The sequence below is a fragment of the Camelus dromedarius genome, chromosome 22 (genome assembly GCF_036321535.1).
Source record: "Camelus dromedarius isolate mCamDro1 chromosome 22, mCamDro1.pat, whole genome shotgun sequence".
Classification (NCBI taxonomy): domain Eukaryota; kingdom Metazoa; phylum Chordata; class Mammalia; order Artiodactyla; family Camelidae; genus Camelus; species Camelus dromedarius.
Genome location: NC_087457.1, coordinates 26508419 through 26529135, shown reverse-complemented (window position 1 = coordinate 26529135; position 20717 = coordinate 26508419). Strand labels below are relative to the sequence as shown.

Below are 20717 nucleotides of genomic sequence, written 5' to 3'. Positions count from 1 at the left end.
TTTCCTTGATACCTTACACATAGCTTATAATATTTTTTGGTATCTCTCAATAATTAATGAACAAATTACAAAAATTTATGGCAAAAATACTATAGTGAAACTAAAGGGTGAGTGAGACATTTGTCTGCCTCATGTTAAATACCACTAAGATCAAAGAAAAACAATTTATTCTTTGACTCGACCTAGAATATATCCAGCCTACACCTGATCTTAAAACTACTGGTAATCCTTTGCCACTAATCACACGGCGACTTTACGTAAACCCGGTACATGTGCCCAGTATTTAGCAGCAGCTTAAGTCTTTATGGCTAAAAGTAAAATCGACCGGCTGATGTTGATTTAGCCAAATCGGACATATACTCCTGGGTAGACCTGATTATAAAACTGAGTTTATCAACTCAACTCTGGAAAATAATCAGTCTTTAGGCTGATTAGGAGAGAGTTTCCAATAGCCCCAGGAGTTACAGTTTCCTACTTAAGAAAATCCGTAGTTCTTAAGGAGAGTAGGGTGCCTTTCCAGGAAGATTTTGTATAAGTGAAAATTCTGATGGCTCGTGACAGGTCTCACAAACTGTTGTGTCCATCACACGACAAACTGTCACCCAAACACAGCCCCTACTTTTGAATAATCTACCAACTGCTTTCGGCAGCTTGCAGCTGCCTGGCATACACACCACGCTGGAGGAAAGCAGCTCTTCCCAGCTCATAAACTGCTGATGCGCTAAGATTCTGGAGACGGCATGGCCCCCAGGTGCCAAGTTGGAGACACAGATGGTGTTCTTTGCCAGGAAGACAGAACTTCTATGCAAGAAGCCATTTACTCTGGGACCTGCCAATACATAAAAGATTCTTCCCAGTTTCATATTTCAGGGGTTCATGGGAACTCTGTGCAAACACATTCAGCACCTCTACTTCCTGACCACGGAGCCTGAGGAAAAGGGGCACCTACGTGGGGACTGGGGCGCAGTGGCATTGTGGGCAACTCTGCTCCTCAGCCCCAGACAGACAGCTGAGACTCTGACATGGGAGTGGGTGCGGTTGAGAGGAGGGTCTCTCTCTCTCTCTCTCTCTCTCTGGGCCAAAAAGGAGGGACCCCAGCCTAGCCCAGTGCTCCAGCGATACTAGCACCTGTCTGTCGCCAGCTACATCACTGCCGTGAGGATGTATGGAGGCACCAGGCCCGGCCAAGGCCGATTCCTGACTCCCTGGGGTTGGCAACCCGACTGGCAGCAGCAGGGCCTCCCCCCAGGAAGAGACTCACTTCCTGGTACAGAGCAGTTTTCTCTGGGAGCGGGCAGAACCCCAGGGTCTGTCCGGGAGACAACCAGGCAGCGTGCGGCAGAGCCGTCAGCCAGAGGGGCCGCTTGCTCCTTCGTCTTCACAGCATGACTGACCACCCGCTGCCTGACAGCGCTGTTGTTTGGAGGGAAGGGTGAGTAGCAGCCTCGTCACCTCAGGGTGCTGTGCTCCTGGAGCGAAGTGACTGCAGGGAGGAGAGCTTTGTCCCCATGGCCTGCACGCTGTGGGAGCTCAGCCACAGCCTCTTGGGAACGCCCCCCTCGGATGGTGATAATCGTCATTAGTGACACGGACAAAGCCCTTGCAGGGCCCAGCACACTTCTCCGCACTTCACAGCCGCCCAGGAGGGCTGCTCCGAGGACACCACCACCCCTGACAGTGAAGAAGCAGAAGGGCCAGCCAGCTGTTCAGTTGATGAGAGCTGGGATGGAAACCCAAGCCGGGTGGCTCCCGAGATCAGGACCTGACCCCCGCCCCACAGGGCCTCAGCCGTGTTCATCTGGCACCTTCTTATCTCCAGGTCCCTGATGGAGACAGATCGGACCGGTGGCTTCCTTGCAGAGAAGAGCATTCTTTGTGCATCCGGGATCCCCCAGATGTGCCGCGTGTTGGCCAAGAATAAAACAGCCCTATTCAGGGCTGAGCACTTAACAGGCTAAGCACCGCACATCCTCTATGTCAGTTATGCCCACTGGCACTGGATGCCCATTTCAGAGAAGAGAAGACAGAGGCATGGGAGGATGAACGCCCTGACAGAGGTCACTCAGTGAGGGAGGGACAAGGTGGGCCATCTGTCTCCAGAGTCCCAGCTACAGGACAAAGACCAAACTGGAGCAAAGGCCACTGAGGTGCACCCCGGCCCGAGCCCCTCCCCTGGCCCGCCTGCCCACCCCGTCCCCACATCAGGGCCCGTCTTGCCTCAGAGTGTTTCCCGGGGGCTGGCCACAGGCTCACAACCGGTCCTCGGTCCTTCACTTGCTGCAGGTCCCTCAGGCTGATGTACTTATTCAGCTCGATCACTTTGTCCATCCAGAAAATGTCCGTCATCCCGTGATCGGAGAAGATGATGACGTTGAGGTCGTCCTGCAGCTGCCGCTCCTGCGGGGGGGCGGGGGCAGTCAGGATGGCGCGGGGGGGGGGGGGGAGCCTCTTACACGGCGAGTCTTGCAAAGTGATGTTTTCAACTACAAGCTATAGGAGAAAGGCTTCTTCCCCAGTTCCGAATTTCATCACCTCCTCGTCTGCCCTGATGAGACACAGTTCAGAATCGCAGCAGAAACACTCGGGGAAAGAGAGAGCCCACTCTATCCAATTCATGCTAGAAGTAATGCACACAGGGCCTCCACCTTTGCAGGTGGCCTCCCTGCTTTCATCTTCTCTGGGTTTTTCAACAACCTTGGGTGGAAACATGACGACTGTCACTTGCCCATTTTACAGCTGTGAAAAATTAAGCCCAGGAAAGAATTTTAAAAATAATACTCTGCTGACAGTCATTGAGGGAGGGTGTGGCAGGATGAGGGAGAGAACCCAGGCCTGGTTTCCACGCCCCCACCAACCTGGTTCCCAGACTTAATAGGTCTGGTAAAGGTCGGGGCCACCTCGCCAGCTAAGCTGGGCAATCATGCGGATCTGGGTCATTTCAGCCCTGCTGGCCCGGCCGTAAACCAGGGGATCTCTTGGTACCTGGAGAGAGGCTGTGTGAAGAAGAGAGACCCCTCAAGTCCCGTGCTGGCCTGGCCCGTGCTCGGCAGCGAGGAGGAGGAGGTTGGGGGTGTGACAGTCATGGATACAGAAGGAGAGGAATGAGAGGGAAGGGTAGCCCCGGGGACCCTGTTCTCGGTCACCTGGATCCACTTGGTCATGTACTGCAGGACGGTGTCCACAGCCTTCAGGGCGTCTTTTCTCTGCGGGGACGAGGGCCCGTAGTGGTGGCCTTCCACGTCGATGCGCTCATGGTATATGGCCGCCAGGTCGGCCCGGCCGCTCCTGCAGGGAGCAGGGAGAGGGGTGCGGTTCAGAGAGGCCCGCCAGCTTCCCCCGGCTCACCCCCAGTCCTCATGGAGGCCCTGCCGCCCCTAAACCCTGCCCTGTGGGCCAGGCGAAGCCGATGCCTTAAAACAAATGGGGGTAGGGGTGGGCGGTTCTCCATGGGAGAAACGGGAACTCTGCACCAAGACGTACCAGCCCTCAGCACCTTGGTGACAAAAGTCATGTTTATGGGTCACCTCCCCTCTCTGCTCATCACGTCCCAGAGTCAGAAGATGTAGCAGCAGGCGGCGACAGTTCACGTGGTTGGCTGCTGCACTGAGTTCCATGACCTGCTCCGGGTCGCTACATTTTAGACCCGTTGCCCTAGTGCAGCAGCCACTGGGCTGGGCTCTTTGAGGCTACTTGCCATGCTCATAACTTCCGTACGGTCAGAAAGCCAGCCAGGCTCGCCGTCAGGAAGCGGTCAGCCCCGGACGCCGGGAACACTGGCTGGGGTGCTTGTGCTCAGGGGATTCCCACGCAAGCCTTTGGTGAAAGGCTTTGACGCCGCGGTGCGTTGATTCATGAGGGCCCCGAGTCTGCGAGGGCTGAGTGCTCTGGCCTGTTCGGAGCTGGGCTGACAAATTCTCGGTTGCCGGCTGTTTTCCACACGGATCTGGTCTCCATCCCAGGCCAGCTCGTTTATAACGGAGTGCTTGGGCGAGGGGTGAAGGGGGAGAGGCCTGCAGACCTGTTATTGGCCGCTTACAGCTTTAAGCCCAGGAACCAGGCCAGGAGGACATGTGGCCATTGGCCCGGTTACCCGAGAGCTGCAAGGGCCCCCACCCTGGGGTTTCAGGACACCCAGCTCCCCCATCACCTTCGGATTCTGTCCAGATTTCTTTTCAGTGTAAACAGTTGAGACTGTCACGTCCATTTTCCTCACTGAAGTGGGGCTCAAAGAGGGAAAAATTAGGGAGAGAGAATGGAGGCAGTAAAAGGAATGGTTGAAGTTACTAACTGTTAATACGGCCAAAAAATAACTGCCTGTCTTCAGTGCCACACTCAGGTCGTGTCTACTAAACCTGCTTACGGGTCACCAGACGTAACTACCAATGAGAGCCCAGACTCTGTAAACTCAGTTGTCATCCTGTAGGAAACCAGTGAAATGACAATTCTTTTTATCTGATAGAGGGAGCAGTCCCAAAGATGGTGGTTTGCTTGTCCTCGGGTTACTAGGCATCTCTGCATCCACAACACTGGAGTCACATCAGTCGCCATCATTGTCTTTCTTCTGATGTGTGCGTGTTTCTCACGTTCTCCTCATCATCTCCTGGTTCCACGAGTAATAAATTAATTTGAACTTTAGCAGAATTCTCATATGTATTTGTACTGAGCCCATGACAGAGTTTTAATTTTGAAAATCATATTTTGTCAGGGCTTTGGAACTAGTCAAGTCTAGGTTCCAATTCTGGCTTCTCTTCTTACAAACCTGGAGGTCTCTGATGAATGGCACAGGTATTTCTAAGCCTCAGTTTCCCCGTTTGAGAAACCTTCTCAGAGGGCTGAACTGGAAGTTAAACGAGCTGATGTCTGTAGAGTGTTTGACGCACTGTAAGAGGGAGGCCAAGGGAAGGGAATGCCTCCTATTTCTCTTTTCCTTCCAGATGCCCCCGGTGGCTTTTCCTTGTGTGCAGAGCAGGGAGGGGACCCTGGTCTCTGCTGAGCCTGTATGCCCACCCCATCCTCCTCCGAGTCCACAGGGAGGGAGGAGGGACGAAGGCCAGGACCCCATCCTCCATTCGCTCCTTTATCAACTCCAGCAGCCACTGAGGTTCTGGGATCCTGGCGGAAATCCCCTCGAGCTGTTCTCCCCAGCCCGGAGCTTGACAAATACAGTAGCTCTGTCCACCACTCCTGCAGCCCAGATGTTACTTGCCCAGCTCTTTTGAGAGACTGCATCCGTCAGTCTGTCCTCTCCAGGCAGCCAGGCTGGTCCCGCCACCACCACTCACTGCGGCCGCTGCGCCCCCTCCCCTGAGATGAGCCACTCATGATCACACACCTTTTCCAGCATGAACGCCCTGCTCTGTGAGCCTCAGGACGGGGGTTCTGCTTGGACCAGCCAGCCTGCAGGCCAGCGCCGACCCGGGGTCCTCGTGACTGTCCACCCCGAGCCTTCCACCTGTGACTCACAGTGGGGTATACAGTGAGAGGTCGCTCAGCTGTCAAGGCGAGATGAATGCGAAGTGACTACACTGCCAAACAGAGCACTGGATTACTTGGAGGTATCTGTACAATGACTACATTCCAGATTTTCCTGTTTGATATGGCAACAGGCCATAGGGGTGGCTGGCATTTTGGGTACGTAGGAAACAGCATCAAATAAACATCGAGCTTTTCCAGAGCTCCAGCTTTGCTCATCTGTATAGGCTAGGCTGCTCTGCTTTGCTTGCACAAGTTAGACAGAACACAATACTCCAGTTCATCACACGCGTGGTTTCCCAGCACGTGCAGGCAAAAAGGAAAGCAGAGTAGGGAGCAGGCGGGACCACGTGACACACCTGAGTCTCAAACCGTGTGCAAAGAATATTGATTTCAAGGTGACTTCCTCCAGACCCTGCCTCTTCCCTCTCCACCTCCCACCCAGCCAAAAACAACAAAAACCCATGAAACTTTTAAATTTGTTACTTCTCAACTTTTAAGTATTTTAAATCTATTTTCTCTCCACCTTGTCAATCAGAGCCTAAACCTTCACGTGCCCCGAAGGACACTTCTGACAGGTGCTCAGGGCACTGGAGTCATTCTCAGCAGCAGTGAAGGCAGGAGTGCTGCCTTCTCCTTCTGCAGATCTGGGGGTGGGGGGTGTCGAGGCGGGGATGGGGGGGTGACTGCTGCTCCCTGTGACCGTTGAGGAGGAGGGGTGAGAATAGGAGTCACAGCTGGTAACTCTACATCTGAGGCAGTCTTAGTTGCAGGTCAGTCGGTGTGGTTAGTGCCAGTGACCGGTACACCGTGCGTGGGGTATGCTGGCTCCCGGTGTCTGCCTGGCTTGAAACCAGGCCCTTTCACTTGGGAGGATGGAAGTCCTTTCCAAGTCTCTATGCTGATCACTGTGGGTCTTCTGCTTTGAACCCACCCACGAGACCCATTCGGCAGCCGAGGTGACCTCGCGTCCAGCCCCGGGATTGTGAGAAACCTCAACATCTTTCGCCTCCTGGTTGCTGATCTCTCATCAGACCCTCACCTGGTCTCCCATCTTGACTTTCACTTCTGGTGTCTTCTGAGACTGACTTGAGGCTTTGTCCCGACCCGTCTTTCCGATCAGTTTCCCGGACACACTCTTGTCTGCTCTTTGGGAGCGCACTACTGATTTCTGCATTTTTCAAACTGGGTGTGATAGTTCCGTGTGGGAGAGGGCAAAAAAGGTTCTATGTTCTAATATGCTAACGTGCGTGGTACATTTCCGAGAAGCTGGTAGAGTGGGCAATTTTTCCAAACTTCTTCCACCACAGAGCTCCCTTTCTGCGCAATACTTATTAATATCTTCCGCTAGAAGGGAGCAATCACTGTGTGAGAGGCTCCCCACCTCTCTGAGACATTGTTTCCCCTGTACCAAGTCTTCTTAATTCCCTTTAGCATTCATTATTGGTCCTTTTCAAGGGAGAACAGTGGTATGGCTAGGACCTGGGGACACTTACTTGAAGGAGTCAAGAGCGTCGCTGACTGCATTGGCAAAATTGATGTCCGTTGGGACATTCTTATATTCAAGGCAGTAAGTAGGTCTGACACCAAGAATCTCAACCTCACAGCCTAAGAAGGAAAAAGATGGTGAATGGTTACTTTCTTCAATAATCGAGATAAGGTTATGAGCCTATTTTAGGAAGCAAATACCATTAGTTAAAGTAGAGTTTTTTGTTCCTTTACATGAAGTAAAAGAACTTATTGTTGACGGTGCATTTAACTCTAATTTTGTTTAACTGGAGCAGAGGTTCTTAAATGTCATATCTACACAACGCTGATGTCACATGACAGGGACCAGCAAAAACTGGTCAACGGTTGTCTCTCCCAATTTGAAACAACAAAAATGAGTTAGTACACAGAAGTGTTTAAATCAAGACTTTTATTCCTATAGATGTTGTATAACTGCTAATTCTAGTGTATCTTTGCCCATTTGAGAATCAATTATTAAGGAGTATCTGATTAGTCTGGGAATAATAAAATAAATACTTCACTAGTCTAACTGGACTCAGAAGTACTGTCTAAAAATCACCGACTTAAAGCAAGGGTTCTGAGCCATGACCTTGCCTCTCCCAAAATGAAGTCAAAGAATGAAAGGCATTCAATGTTAGGAGCTGCCCGGGCCTCAGCTTTTCTGCCCCAGACCCCTGAACAAGTAGTTAGTTGCCCTGAAGAAGAGACACCCAGCCTTATTATCAGAAAATAGGGCCGGAGACAAATGACCCAGGCTCAGTTTAAGTTAGTTGAATATATTTATTTGGTACCTACTGTGAACTAGTCACTATTCAGACATAACGGAAACAAAAATATATCAGCCAGGGTCCCCACCCTGTTGCGCCCCAGTCTAGTCTAGTTGGGGAGACTTACAGGAAAACAATGTAACAGTTGAGGTTTATAGAGAGGTGCACATTTCTTCGCTGGTGAGGGAACTCAGATGAGGGACATTTAATTCAGATGTTATTTCCTCCTGGAAGCTTTCCTCGAATCCCCTTGTTGGGCTCAGTCTTTCAGACTGTGTCTGGCCACTGTGTTGGGGGACGGAGGTGTGAAGAAAGGGACGTCCCAAGCAAAGAGAGCAGTGGAAGCAAAAGTTCAAAGCAAGGAACAATAAGGTGTTTGTGCAGAACAGCCAGCACAATAAAGTTCCCAGGGAAGCGGTGTCTGGAGACCAGATGGCAAGCTTTCTTGTAGCCCAGAGAAAGTGATTCCCAAGGTGGAAGTGAGTAAAAGTGGGACAAGTGGGGAGTGTCTCTGTCAGGAAACACATTACCCCCCCCTCCTGGGTACATCTGTCAGTGGGTCTGCTTCTGGTGCATCCGACACATGGGCATGTGAGTTTGCAGATAAAGGAATGTGGGCTGTGATTCTGTAGACAAAAGAAATTGCACCCTTTGTTTGTTTATTTTTGCGCATTAATATCAAACTATGAGTGCTTTTTGTATAATAATTATGTTTGTTGATATTATCGAGCCTATATTCTCTTACAACTTTTATTGGATGAAAATAAATCCGGACTTAACACTGGCCGAGTAATATAACTCATCTGAGAAATTTACTCTTGCCTCAGGTTGAAGTAGGATATAAATGAGTTTTTATTGATTAATTACATGTGAAAATTTGTAGTGGAGGCCATGTGTGGCGAAACAGACCTGTTGTTACACTGTTACAGAATTTTTTATTAAAAAAATTTTACTGAATTTTGACTTAGTCAAGAACCATGGCAGCATCCTGCCAAAGGCTATGGGTAGGACAGGAGAACCGAGAGGAATTCCCCCAAAGCACACAGATCCTTCACTGTGAGGCAACAGCTCATCAAAGGCGAGGGGCAGAACATCGAGGACGAGAGAGACCTTCCAAGTTGCAGAAGGTTGGGGATAATGCTGGAGAGAATAAAGCTCCCCAGTGCCCCAGAAAGTTGGCAGCATAAACTCTCTATGTAAAGAACAGAGAGTTCTCCACTGGACAAATTCCAAGACCTGCTAAAAGGATTATCTTTATTTTCCTCCATGACATTTGAAGCTACTGGCAAAGTGAATCTAACTAAAGCTTCAAAAACAACCCAAACCCACCTTGCCTATGGATGAAATTGATTCAGCCTCCACCCAGACGCCCGGCATGGGAAGGGGCAGGAACTTACAGGGGAAAATATCGTCTGCTGCACTGCCATTCTCTCTCACACAATGACAGCATATAATAAAAACATCATGAGATATGCTAAGAAGCGGTGAAATGTGCCCCATAATTAAGAGAAAAATAATCAATGGAACCAGATCCACAGATGATACAAATGTTGGCCAGAAAGGGTAAACATGAAAGAAACTTCTTTAAAAGATTATTGACTATTTAAAGAAACATGCAAGAACAGAAATTATGGAAATTTAGGACAGAAATATTTCCATACTATTAAGATTTACTAAGCTTATTAAGAAGTAGGACAAAATAAAAGAACCCGAGAATGAATAAGATGGGGTTTTAAAATAAACAGCTGTAAACAATGAAATCACAAACTACAGTTGTCTTAATAATACATATTAATGTAGTTATGTGAAAATATTTTATTGAAAAAATAAGGTGCATATTTAAAAGTGTTTAATAATATGGATCTAAATTTCCAAATTATTTCAACAAAAATGACAGGAAAAGCATTTTCTTTGTTGTTGGAGGGAAGGGATGGTCACTATATAGTGTTTCATTCTAGACAGTGATTTAAAAGATTGGAATAGGTTTTCTTCTTGTTTTATTTCTGGTTTCCTTTGCTGTGCAGAAGCTTGTAAGTTTCATTAGGTCCCTACGGAATGGGAGAAAATTTTTGCAAGTGAAACCGACAAAGGCTTGATCTCCAGAATATATAAGCAGCTCATACGACTCAATAAGAAAAAAATAAACAACCCAATCCAAAAATGGGCAGAAGACCTAAACAAGCAATTCTCCAAGGAAGACATACAAATGATCAAAAAGCACATGAAAAAATGCTCAATATCACTAATTATCAGAGAAATGCAAATCAAAACTACAATGAGGTATCACCTCACACCAGTCAGAATGGCCGCCATTCAAAAATCCACAAATGACAAATGCTGGAGAGGCTGTGGAGAAAGGGGAACCCTCCTACACTGCTGGTGGGAATGCAGTTTGGTGCAGCCACTATGGAAAACAGTATGTAGATTCCTCAAAAGACTAGGAATAGACTTACCATATGACCCAGGAATCCCACTCCTGGGCTTGTATCCAGAAGGAAATCTACTTCAGGATGACACATGCACCCCAATGTTCATAGCAGCACTATTTACAATAGCCAAAACATGGAAACAGCCTAAATGTCCATCAACAGGTGACTGGATAAAGAAGAGGTGGTATATTTATACAATGGAATACTGTTCAGCCATAAAAACCGACAATATAATGCCATTTGCAGCAACATGGATGCTCCTGGAGAATGTCATTCTAAGTGAAGTAAGCCAGAAAGAGAGAAAAATACCATATAAGATCGCTCATATGTGGAATCTAAAAAACAAAAACAAAAACAAAAACAAACAAACAAAAACAAAGCGTAAATAAAGGACAGAAATAGACTCACAGACAGAGAATACAGACTGGTGGTTACCAGGGGGGTGGAGGGTGGGAAGGGATAGACTGGGATTTCAAAATTGTAGAATAGACTACACTGCATAGCACAGGGAAATATACACAAAATGTTATGATAACTCACAGAGAAAAAAATGTGACAATGAGTGTGTATATGTCCATGAATAACTGAAAAATTGTGCTGAACACTGGAATTTGACACAACATTGTAAAATGATTATAAATCAATAAAAAATGTTAAAAAAAAAAAAAAAGATTGGAATATACAGAAGTTGTATGCTTAACTTCCAAATCACTAAAGGAAAAAAAAAAGAAGCTTAAAAAATTAATCAAATATCAAAGTAAATGAAAAGCTTTTTTTAAAAAGGAGACATCCAGGAAGCACTAATACTGAAAGCATAATAAAGGAGAAAATCAAATATATTCGTTTAAAAATAAATGTGAATGGGTTATATTCTACTCTTAAAGAATGTCAACATGAAGTAACTATACACTATTTTTTAAACTTACAGTTAAGTAAAACAACACAGAAAGGTTAGATATAAAAAAATAGACCAAATAACATCAACCCCCACAAAGTAAACTCAAAAATCAGCTCTGTCAGTGGTATTAAAGTTGATTATGGTCTCAAAAGCCTGAAACAGTTACAAATTCACATCAATAGTTCAGAATGTGAATGAGTGTTTATGTATCACAAATACACATAACACAGACACACAAAGACTTGGACGTGTGAAGTACACAATATATAAAGAAAGAAAAGATGTAAGAGACATCTATACAAAGAAACAGAGGCTTTGAATGTTCGTATCAGTAAGCTGTATTCAACAGATATTTAAAATTTTATCTTATTATGATAGAATGTTACTACTATAGAATCTTATTATTATAGAATTCTTACAAGAATGGAATTGTTATAAAAACACAACAGTTGAAAAAACTGATCATATTCTCATCCACGAAGAAAAAAAGTTCTGTTATTTTTGTCACCAGATGCATTGTCTTCTATACACCTACACCAGTAGTTTGAACGGTCCCTTTGTTTGGCCCTGGAGGCTTTTAAATACTGGGGCCATGCACCTCAGTAAGGTTCCTGATGGCCCAGGGGTACTCCTTTCTTATGTAAAGTAGGAAAGGATCATGTTTTTAGTCAAGACAATTTTTGCAATATATATGAAAGCTGATGATAGATTCCCTTAAAATTAATCTTGCTCTTGGAAATTCTTACAAATTGAAGACCCCTGAACTAGGGAACGAGGCAGTGGTAGTGCTACCCTAAGGGAATGTAAAGTTCGGAAAGCCTCGGGGCAGAGAGTGGTGTGGGGACTTGGAGGTAAGATATGACTGATGGTTGTCTGATTTGTTCTCAGGGTTGTTGCACGGCTGAAGCTCTAAAAGCTGAGCAGAGGGGGAACCTTTGCTGCACAGCAAATTGGGCATGGTCCCTCACTGGCTCTTCCGATCAGCAGAGAGCCTGATGATAGGGTGAGGGGACTGTGTCTCAGCCCGGCCGAGATTCCCTGAATGCAAGTCCTGCAGACAGAGTTAATTTGGATAAAAGCTATACACTGCCATGTGCCCCCGAGAAGAGAGACTGGTACCCACATGCACAGAAACTGGGGCAAGTGCAAACCTTCTGCGCTCTCTGTCCTGAATGGACTCTCCTGGGTGAAATCGCAAAAGGCAAAAACAGTCACCTGGCCTCTAATCTTAAAACCCGGAGTGAATAAATGACTGGCAAAGGGAACAGCCAGCAAGCAACGACAGCCAGGATGCAGTGGAAGATGGAATGAGTGCCTGGTCGTTTCAGAGAGAGCGAGGCTCACTATTTCTGGGAGAATGGGTGTGGGGGCTTCGTTTTGTTCCCTTCAGTCCATCTGATGGAAATCAGCAGACTGGAGGGGGTGTGGTGTGTGGACCCCTCGAGGTAGTTCTCCAACCAGAAGTCTGGGGGCCCCTTTCTGATTCTACCAGGGGCTCAATCTGTGAACCTGGGCACATTGCTTGCCCTCTCAGGCTGCTGCCTCCAGGCCATTTTCGTGGCCTCCAGGGAGTGTGGTTCTGGTGGACTGAGGTCCTGAGGAGAGCAGGGATTCCTGAATCTCTGCACAGGGCTCTGTGGGGAAACAAAGGCAGTGGCCTGGCTCTTGGAATTTCAAAGATCAACTGTGAACTGTGGAGCAAGATTTTGGCTTCACAAACACTTCCAGGGCGTGCACTGGCTTTACTCCATCCTGTTTCCTCATTGTCCCCAGGGACTTCCTGCTGCATGGTCCCAAGTAGAAAATACAGAGTTAGAAGGAACTTAAGGAACAACCAAAGAGGACCACCACCAACCCCATGCACCTTTGTGCAAAAAAGAAAACAATTTAAGGCATTTCTTCTTCAAAACACTTAACTTCCATCTACTAGAAAATTATTTTAATATATTTTGTCATAACAACATTTGGCTACCATGGGCTGAAACATTGTCCAAATGAGTATGAACATCTATGATGACTACAGCATGGGCGATGCCCCCGGGGATGTGGTACCCACCACCCTTCATGGCAGCCTTCCATCAATGCCTTTTATTTTACAGCTGAGAAAACAAAGGCCCCAGATGGGAAAAGTGACTGTCCCGAGGCCTCCCTGCCGGCTAGTTATCGGCTTCCTGGCCCTGGTACCTTTCCACTACTTCTCTGCATGATCCTTGCTTCCTGGTAACTCTATGGACCACCAAGTTAAGCCCATGAAAAGCACCTTTCTCCAGACTTCTCTGAGCCCACGTCTCACTTTCCAAGCCCAGCTCTGCTTGCCAACTTTGACACATCTTGTAACAATAACCCAGTGAGCTGCATTTCATGTGCTATGAGGCAGGTGTACGACTGCTGAATACGTGTCTCAAGAGAGCTTATTAAAACAGCTAAGCCAATTAACTCTCTTAGAACTGTGTAACCTTTTCCAGGAAAACACATCTGAGGCACAGGAGCTTGTGGGAGCAAGTCCTTGGGGGAAGCGTGGCCTTTGATCTCGGAGACCTTTTCCCGGGTCGGCCTGGCCCGCGGGGCTCGCAGGTCTGTGGCGGCGGCCCTCTTCTGCTCTGGGGGGTGGGGGCGCTGGCCCGAGCACAGGACACCGCGAAGACTGGCCTCGTGTGCAGGGGCAGAGAGCCAGCCGGGAGACAGAGGACATGAGGAGCGCTCATCCCATCCATTAGAGCGGATTCTGAAAACCCAACTGAAGGTGACTCACTGGGCATACAAGGTGACTAACAGGAAACCGAGGTGAGCTGGGTGCGTGCCTAACCCGGGCTTGGGGTCAGCCTTAGGAAGGAGGTGGTGAAACAAGGCACCATGAGGCCAAAGGTGGGTTGTAATCTACATCTGCTAGTCAGCTTTAGAGGGGAAAATCTCAGTCCCAGCGTCAGGGACCCCGCTGCCCCCCAGGGGCCCAGGTGAGGAGTGAGTGACTGCCGTCAGAATTATGCCCCCGGCGCCTCGCACATCAGCTGTGAGCAGCATCTTTGGGTCTGAGGCACATACTTCAAGGTCACCTAAATCTTGCAAATGATCCCATGATTGGGACGCCATGCTCCCCAGAGGAAGGCATCTGATTTCTGCACATGTGCTGTTCCCCACAAAGCTTCCTCTCAGAGCAGGTGGTTCCCTGGTATTTGGTTCACAGAAGAGTGGGCCGACTCAGGGTGCAGGATGCCGGCAAGCCCTGACCTCTCAGGTGGTTCTAAGCCACTTCCAGGAATGGCTGGGACCAGGAGTGAGTGCTGTGGGTGTGGCCCTGCAAAGCCAATTCTTTGCACTCCTTGGGCAAACAGCCTGGGCGGCCCGTCCCGGGACCACACCAGCCAGCGTTGAGCGCACCTCTGCACACGGTCTGTGTGCAGCTGACCCTGCCCGTGGTTTCTGCCCCCAGCCCAAGACATCAAAAAGCCAGGCTCTGTCCTCCTTCCCTTCTCTGATGACCCAGTGGCCAGGTCCCTCTGTCCACCCCTTTCCTGGGAAACTCCCTTCCCAGTGCTTCCTGGTCCTGATGGCCTGTCTCAGAATTCTCTTGGTGATTTAAAACATGGCTTATGTTTTGCTCTGTGATCTTTGCTGCAAGTGTCTATTTGATTTCTTGATGTGGCCTTGCAGCATTATTCTGGGCTAATTGTGACCTGGCCAGAGATACCCCTACCCCATCCCATATGACTCTTTATAGGAGGCACAGGCTGAAGCTCCCTTTTTAGAATCTGGGGGTAGATTCAAGGCCACGTCTGGGACCCTCTCCTCTCCCTACATCGGCTCTCTCCCAGGCTGACCATCTTGCCCACGGCTTCGCCGACCCCAGACCCTTGCACGGACCACATCTCTGTATCTCCAGCTCTATTCTCTGAGCAACAGGCATGCGACTCGACGCGTCTCAGAGTCAACTCAGATGTTCCCCTGCCTCCCTACGACTCACCTTTCAATTCCCCTGGTCAGCGAGCACTCCCCAGGCCTCCATCTGGTTCTGTAAGCCAGAAGCCAGTGTCATGCCTGTCACTGCTCCATCCCTTCATCCCAAATCCAATCCATCACCAGGTCCCGGCAACTTTAATGCTTCACCATGTCCCCGACCCAGCCATTTCTCACCACTTCTGTTACCCTTGTCTGCTATTCTCACCTCTTCCCTAGATCCAGGCAGTGACTTCTCGGCTGGTGGGTCACCCCTCACCCACCCGCTCAGCCTGCCCACCTTCCCTTCTCCACGCGGCAGCTGGGGTGATCTTGTCACATATGGTACTGTCGCCTTCCTCCTCAGAAACTTCCAGTGACGCCTTAATCCTCTTAGGATGAGAATAAATTCCTCAGCTTGGCCCATGGAGCGTGGTCTGGCCTCAGCTTCTCCCCACTGCGCGCGGCCCCATCCACACCGCATCCATCCTCCTCTTAGCTTCTTGAACCTTCCGTGCTCCTCCCATCCCTTAACACACGTCGCGCCCTCAGTCTGGATGCCCCTTCCCGCCGGTCCCCACCTCACCCTTCCTTTCAGGTGTTAACTCATGTCAGCCTCTGGGGTGAAACCAGACCCCTTGTTAGATGAGGTCACGCTGCAATATTCTTTTCATGATTATACTTTAAACAAGTGTACTTTTCATTTATTTGGGCAAGTATTAGATTATCATCTGTCTCCTTGACTGGATGGTAAGTTCTCCCGGGCAGGGGGGTGGGGGTGGGGGGGAGCCTGTATCTGGTTTTGCTCACAGTTGTCTCCTGAGAGCTTATTCCAGGGCCTTGAGTCACACCCTTTTAAGATGTTTTATGGACAAACAGATTGGCCATGATTTGTGAAGAAGGGAAGTTTGTCCCTGGATTTCTCGTTCAGGCTTTCTAATTACCTTAATGGATGCTGCGGAGAAACTGTGGGCTCTTTTGGCCAAGATACCATCCTGCGAGAGGAGACTGGACGTGGCTGGACAGCTGTGAAAACTTTCCAGCGCGGGGGGACTGCTCTGCTGGCAGCGGTCCAGCCAGGCCGCACCTCCTGGGCTTCTCTGCAGCAGGAAGGGAGGGCGCTTCGAGGTTCTGCAGAGTGCTTTTGAAGATCTCTTCTCTGAGATAACCTCTAACTTGATATGCAGATTTGTGATCTTTTTCTTGCTGACCCAGGGAGACAACAGCAGAGATGCGGGTCTTACCAAAGTTACTGACAAACAAAGGAAATGAATCAGGTGAATTCAACCCAGAGAGTCAGAGAATTATGACCTGAGCCTCCTCCTGACAGACAACATTGACTAGAGGAGCTGGGTTTCACTTGATACTTTGGTGAGTTTTTAACACATGTTTCCATCACATGGGAAAAATCGAATCAATTAAATATTATATATGTGTTGCCTGCCGAGTCAGAGACCATTTGGCAATCCTTGTCATTGTAGTCTTTTATATTACATGAGCCAAAATTGTGAGTGTAGTATGTATGCATTTGTCTTCCTGGAAAAAAAAAAATCCATAGTTGTTTGTTTTGAGGTGGGTAATTAGGTAGGTAGGCAGGTATGTATATATGTATGTATGTATTTATTTATATAGCGGCACTGGGGCTTGAACCCAGGACCTTGTGCATGCTAAGCGCATGCTCCACCACTGGGCTGTACCTCCCCCTGAAAGTCCAGAGGTTTGATCAGTTTCCTAGAGAGGTCTTGATTTATAAGCGTAGGAACAAGCAAACTACATACTGACTAACGCGTCTTCTGGTCCTAAAATTATATACATCTTAAAGTTTAAAGCCAAATTGGTGATATTATTGGAAAATTTAGTGAAAATCTGGACTCCCGTATTTGACTATTAAGTATTTGTTTGGAAAAAAAAAATTCCAGTTCTCATCCAGATGTCTGGAGTCACGAACATAAGAGCCCAGGAACAGGGCTGTAATACTAACTCATACATTTTCCCGACTGATGCTGGGCTCCTGATTTTTCCTGAGCCTAAGTGTACTCATCTAAGTTCAGCCCAATGCAGGGTTGCCAAGCGTCCATCATGGCAGGAAAGGGCAAGATGCTGTAAACAACCCACAATTCCTGATCAGTAGCCAGAACCTGCCTCCTCACTCACCCAAATGAAATCACCTTGATTTTAACCACCAAAACTTGATTGGCCCTGAGGCACCCAACCCACCTATGGGAAGCAGGGGAGAAGCAGCCAGGTGGAAATGTGTCTTTCCCCACATAAAAGGTGTCTGGTTTGTTTCAACACCTGCACAGGACAGGGAGAGGCCAGCAGAGAGCCCAGGCCCACACCCAACGGCAGCCCAGGGCCACGTGAATGGCTGCCTCCAGCTCCCCCCGACTACGTGGCTGTGTGGAGTTAGCACTGCAAACCTATGATTGAGGATGTAGAACTTAGAGTCTCCAGACAGTTGCCCCAGAGAGTTTTAACCACAGACTCTCAAAAGGCTGCTGATTTTGTTCCTTTTTTGTATTTTGTGATAGCCATAAGAATAAACTTAAAAACTGTTGCCATTGTATGAAGTAGCACTGATCGCCCAAAGAGCTGAAACTCTGTTTGCATGGAATATCTTACTATCCGCCTATGTTCCCCATTTCACCTCCTCCCTCAAGGCATCCTTCTCTGCTCTGGGTTGCTCTCAAGATAAAGTGAACACGGGATCCTCTTCCTTTCCCCCCTCAGTAGAACTCCTTTGACCTCAAACCAGAAGAATGGAAGAGGGCAATGAAATTAGTGAATGACACACACTCAGCTCTCATCCTGTGCAGAACACTCCTAGGTCGTGGTGATGCTGGTCCTGGATGACTTCTTTGGACCTTCCCCACAGTATTTGATTTAGTGCCTGGGATCACTTCCTGAGGCACACTTCCCCCTGCATGGCCCCGTCGCACCGCTGGGTGGGGTAATAAAGGCTCTGTTTACAGGATTAAATTTCTCAAGACTTGAGGTGGGGTATTTTTACTCTTCACCAGTGACCAATTTTTCAGTCTGCTGCTTTATCTACCTGACAGGGAGACTTGAACTACTGCCATTTCTAAATTGCACTTCTAAATATTGACAGAATGGCGAGACTCAAAGTGTCATAACACAGCTCACTGGAGCAATGAAGACTTTCCAGGCCCCATCAAGAGGACTGTACAATGTCCTGCGGGGAGTGGAGAGGGAAGAGGAGGATTTGAGAAGAAAAATAAAATCAAGTCATGTTTAGAAGAAATGCCACCACACTTAATCTTGCAGAGACAAATGAACACTCCCTGGGCTATTAGCTGTGGCTGGAGGGGGACCAAGGTGGAGGGAGAAAGGAGAGAAGGGACATTAATCCCTCAGCTGTCGGCCAGTAAGAATGGAGGGGCCAGGGCTCGCCTGGCTCAGACTGGGCGGCAGGGCCTGCAGAGACAGCTAGTTCTCAGGGAGCCTTCACTTGTGGACCCAGTTTAGAAGGACTGGACAGTGTCTAAGAAACAAGAGATGCTTCATCCGATTTCTCTCAAGACTTCGACATGGCCAGGTGGTTAGCTAATCTTCATTTAGGTGACTAAGGAAATTCAAGAGGCCTATCTTTTTAGATTCTGCCCTCCGGACACGTAACACCGTAAACTGATCTTGGTCACATCACATTAGTTGCTGAACCGTGAATCAGAGAAAGCGACTGGCCCTTTCCTGCCCTTCAGGAGGTGTTCTGGAGGTGACAAGCTAGTTTACAGGCAAATTAGTGTTGAGACTTTTTAGCTACTCAGTGATATAAAAATTCAAATCGTTTGTTATTGAATATAAGACATTTCTCAAACACCATTCCCGTTTTCCAAACCCTGGCTTGGTCTTCAAACACATCTACATGCTTCAAACTCAGTGAATCCGTGGTGCTTGGAGATCTGGAAGGTTGGTGGGACCTAGATGTCAACACACTCACCTGGCCAGTAGTACATGTAGACTTTCCTTTTGGCCTTGGTCAGAGTGATCCACAGAGGTTCCGATCCATTCCACCAGAGCGGCATCAGGCTGTCCCTGTTGACACCTATGTCAAATGACTTCTTGGTGGCGGGGTCCCACATGTAGTTCCCGATCATCTGATGGACCTCACAATGGCGACCTGTGTTAATGAAAACACGAGGCTGTTGGTTTACTGTTCTTGTATTTTTATATTTTATCTTTCTCTTCTGAAGTGAAAAGCCATTCAGGCTCATTTAGGAAGCAGAGAACACCACAAGGCTTTGCTTTTGATTTTTTTTGTAATCATAGATATTTCTTCTGTCTTAGACTGCACATAAAGGCAAACGATTCAGTAAGAAGTCCAATATCGACCGAGGATGGGGACATTTTGGGTGAAGTTAATTTGCCGAGTCTGAAGCTATTTTAAGTTAATCTAAGGACCTTGTGTGTAAAATTTGACCCATTGCTCATGGCTTGACGCCTAATAAGACTCAGTACGGACACTGTAGATTCCCATGGGACTTGGGTATATTCTCAACCCATAGCTCTCTCTGCACTTTTTCCAAACCCTCCTCCCACCAGATCACCAATCTAGATGCTATGGGGTTTGTTCCCTTTCTTCCTGGATAAGAGGAGTTACCGCTTCAGCTCTGAACAATGACAGAACCTATGACGTTTGGAACAGGACGGTGAAAAACAGATTCTACTCGGAAAAACAAAGCAAGAAAACAAGCCTCCAAATGGAGTGTTACACAGAGACGGGGGCTGCTTCTGTTGGGTACAGCTTTGTCCCAAAAGAGAAGCCAGAAGTGAAAGACGCTGCACTTGGACTCTTTTGAAACGTTAGGCTTAAATTATTTATTTTGGAGCAATCTGTTACATCTTTAAAGTAAAAATAACACAAACATTGGCAAGTGCATCAAAAATTGCTGCAATTTTTGTGAACGTCATTTGGCACCGGGATGAAACACGCTTCACCGAGCTCACTGACTGTGCTTAATCAGAGTGGTTTTTTTTTTTTGTTTTCTTGTCTGTTTGCTGTTGTTCTTTCTTCTTGCCAGCACGCCCTCCTCTCAACACATACATTTTATTTCTAAGCAAACAAAAAGGAGAAACCATAAAATATAATTTTGAAAATTTGTAGACCCCGAATATCCTAAAGAAGAGAGAGACAGAGACAAAGACAGAGACCGAGAGAGATTCTCCCAGAGAATTTCTGCTAATCTAAATTCTTTACCTCTTACACAGGTTTTTTGGGAAACATCCTAAGGCCTGACTGCAGAGAGATAGGATCTCTGTGTGCAGTTAGCGCACGGCTCTACCATAATCTAAACTCTCAGATGGTGAAGCCTTGTTTCCTGTGGGTATCTAAGTCCCTTAGCTTTTCCCATAATGGGTCTTCTCTCCTCTCCACTGTATAGGACGTAGCATCAGTTTCAGTTCCTTCTTTATATATCAACTGGTTGGTGGTATCCATAGACTCGAGCAAGCTTCACAGACTTTAATTGTGGTGTTATTTGGGGAAGCGTCTTTGAGACAGGCCTCCAGGGGTGCCTTTGGTTCCCGCTCCCACCTAGCGTCCCGGCTGGTCTAGGCTGGCCCAGAGCGGCTCATCACTCTGAGGGGAACTTGGACCTCTGGGGCAAGTGGTCCATTCCCACGCTCCTGAGACCCAGCCTTCTCCAAAGGCTGGACGTGATGCACCAGCACGGAGGGTCCTGCCCTCTTCCT

General features: G+C 47.9%; 1 protein-coding gene across 3 annotated transcripts in view; it reads right to left on the bottom strand.

Annotated features, from left to right (window-relative positions):
• ENPP6 (ectonucleotide pyrophosphatase/phosphodiesterase 6) overlaps positions 1–20717 on the bottom strand; it is a 78401-nt gene that overhangs the window by 17518 nt on the left and 40166 nt on the right. For all 3 annotated transcript variants that reach the window (XM_031440325.2, XM_031440328.2, XM_031440327.2), the window contains exons 2-5: positions 18967–19146; positions 6969–7080; positions 3144–3285; positions 2218–2397 (exon numbers count right to left, since the gene is read on the bottom strand). In XM_031440325.2, the coding sequence (XP_031296185.1) occupies positions 2218–2397; positions 3144–3285; positions 6969–7080; positions 18967–19146 (614 nt within the window). The remainder of the gene's footprint in view (positions 1–2217; positions 2398–3143; positions 3286–6968; positions 7081–18966; positions 19147–20717) is intronic.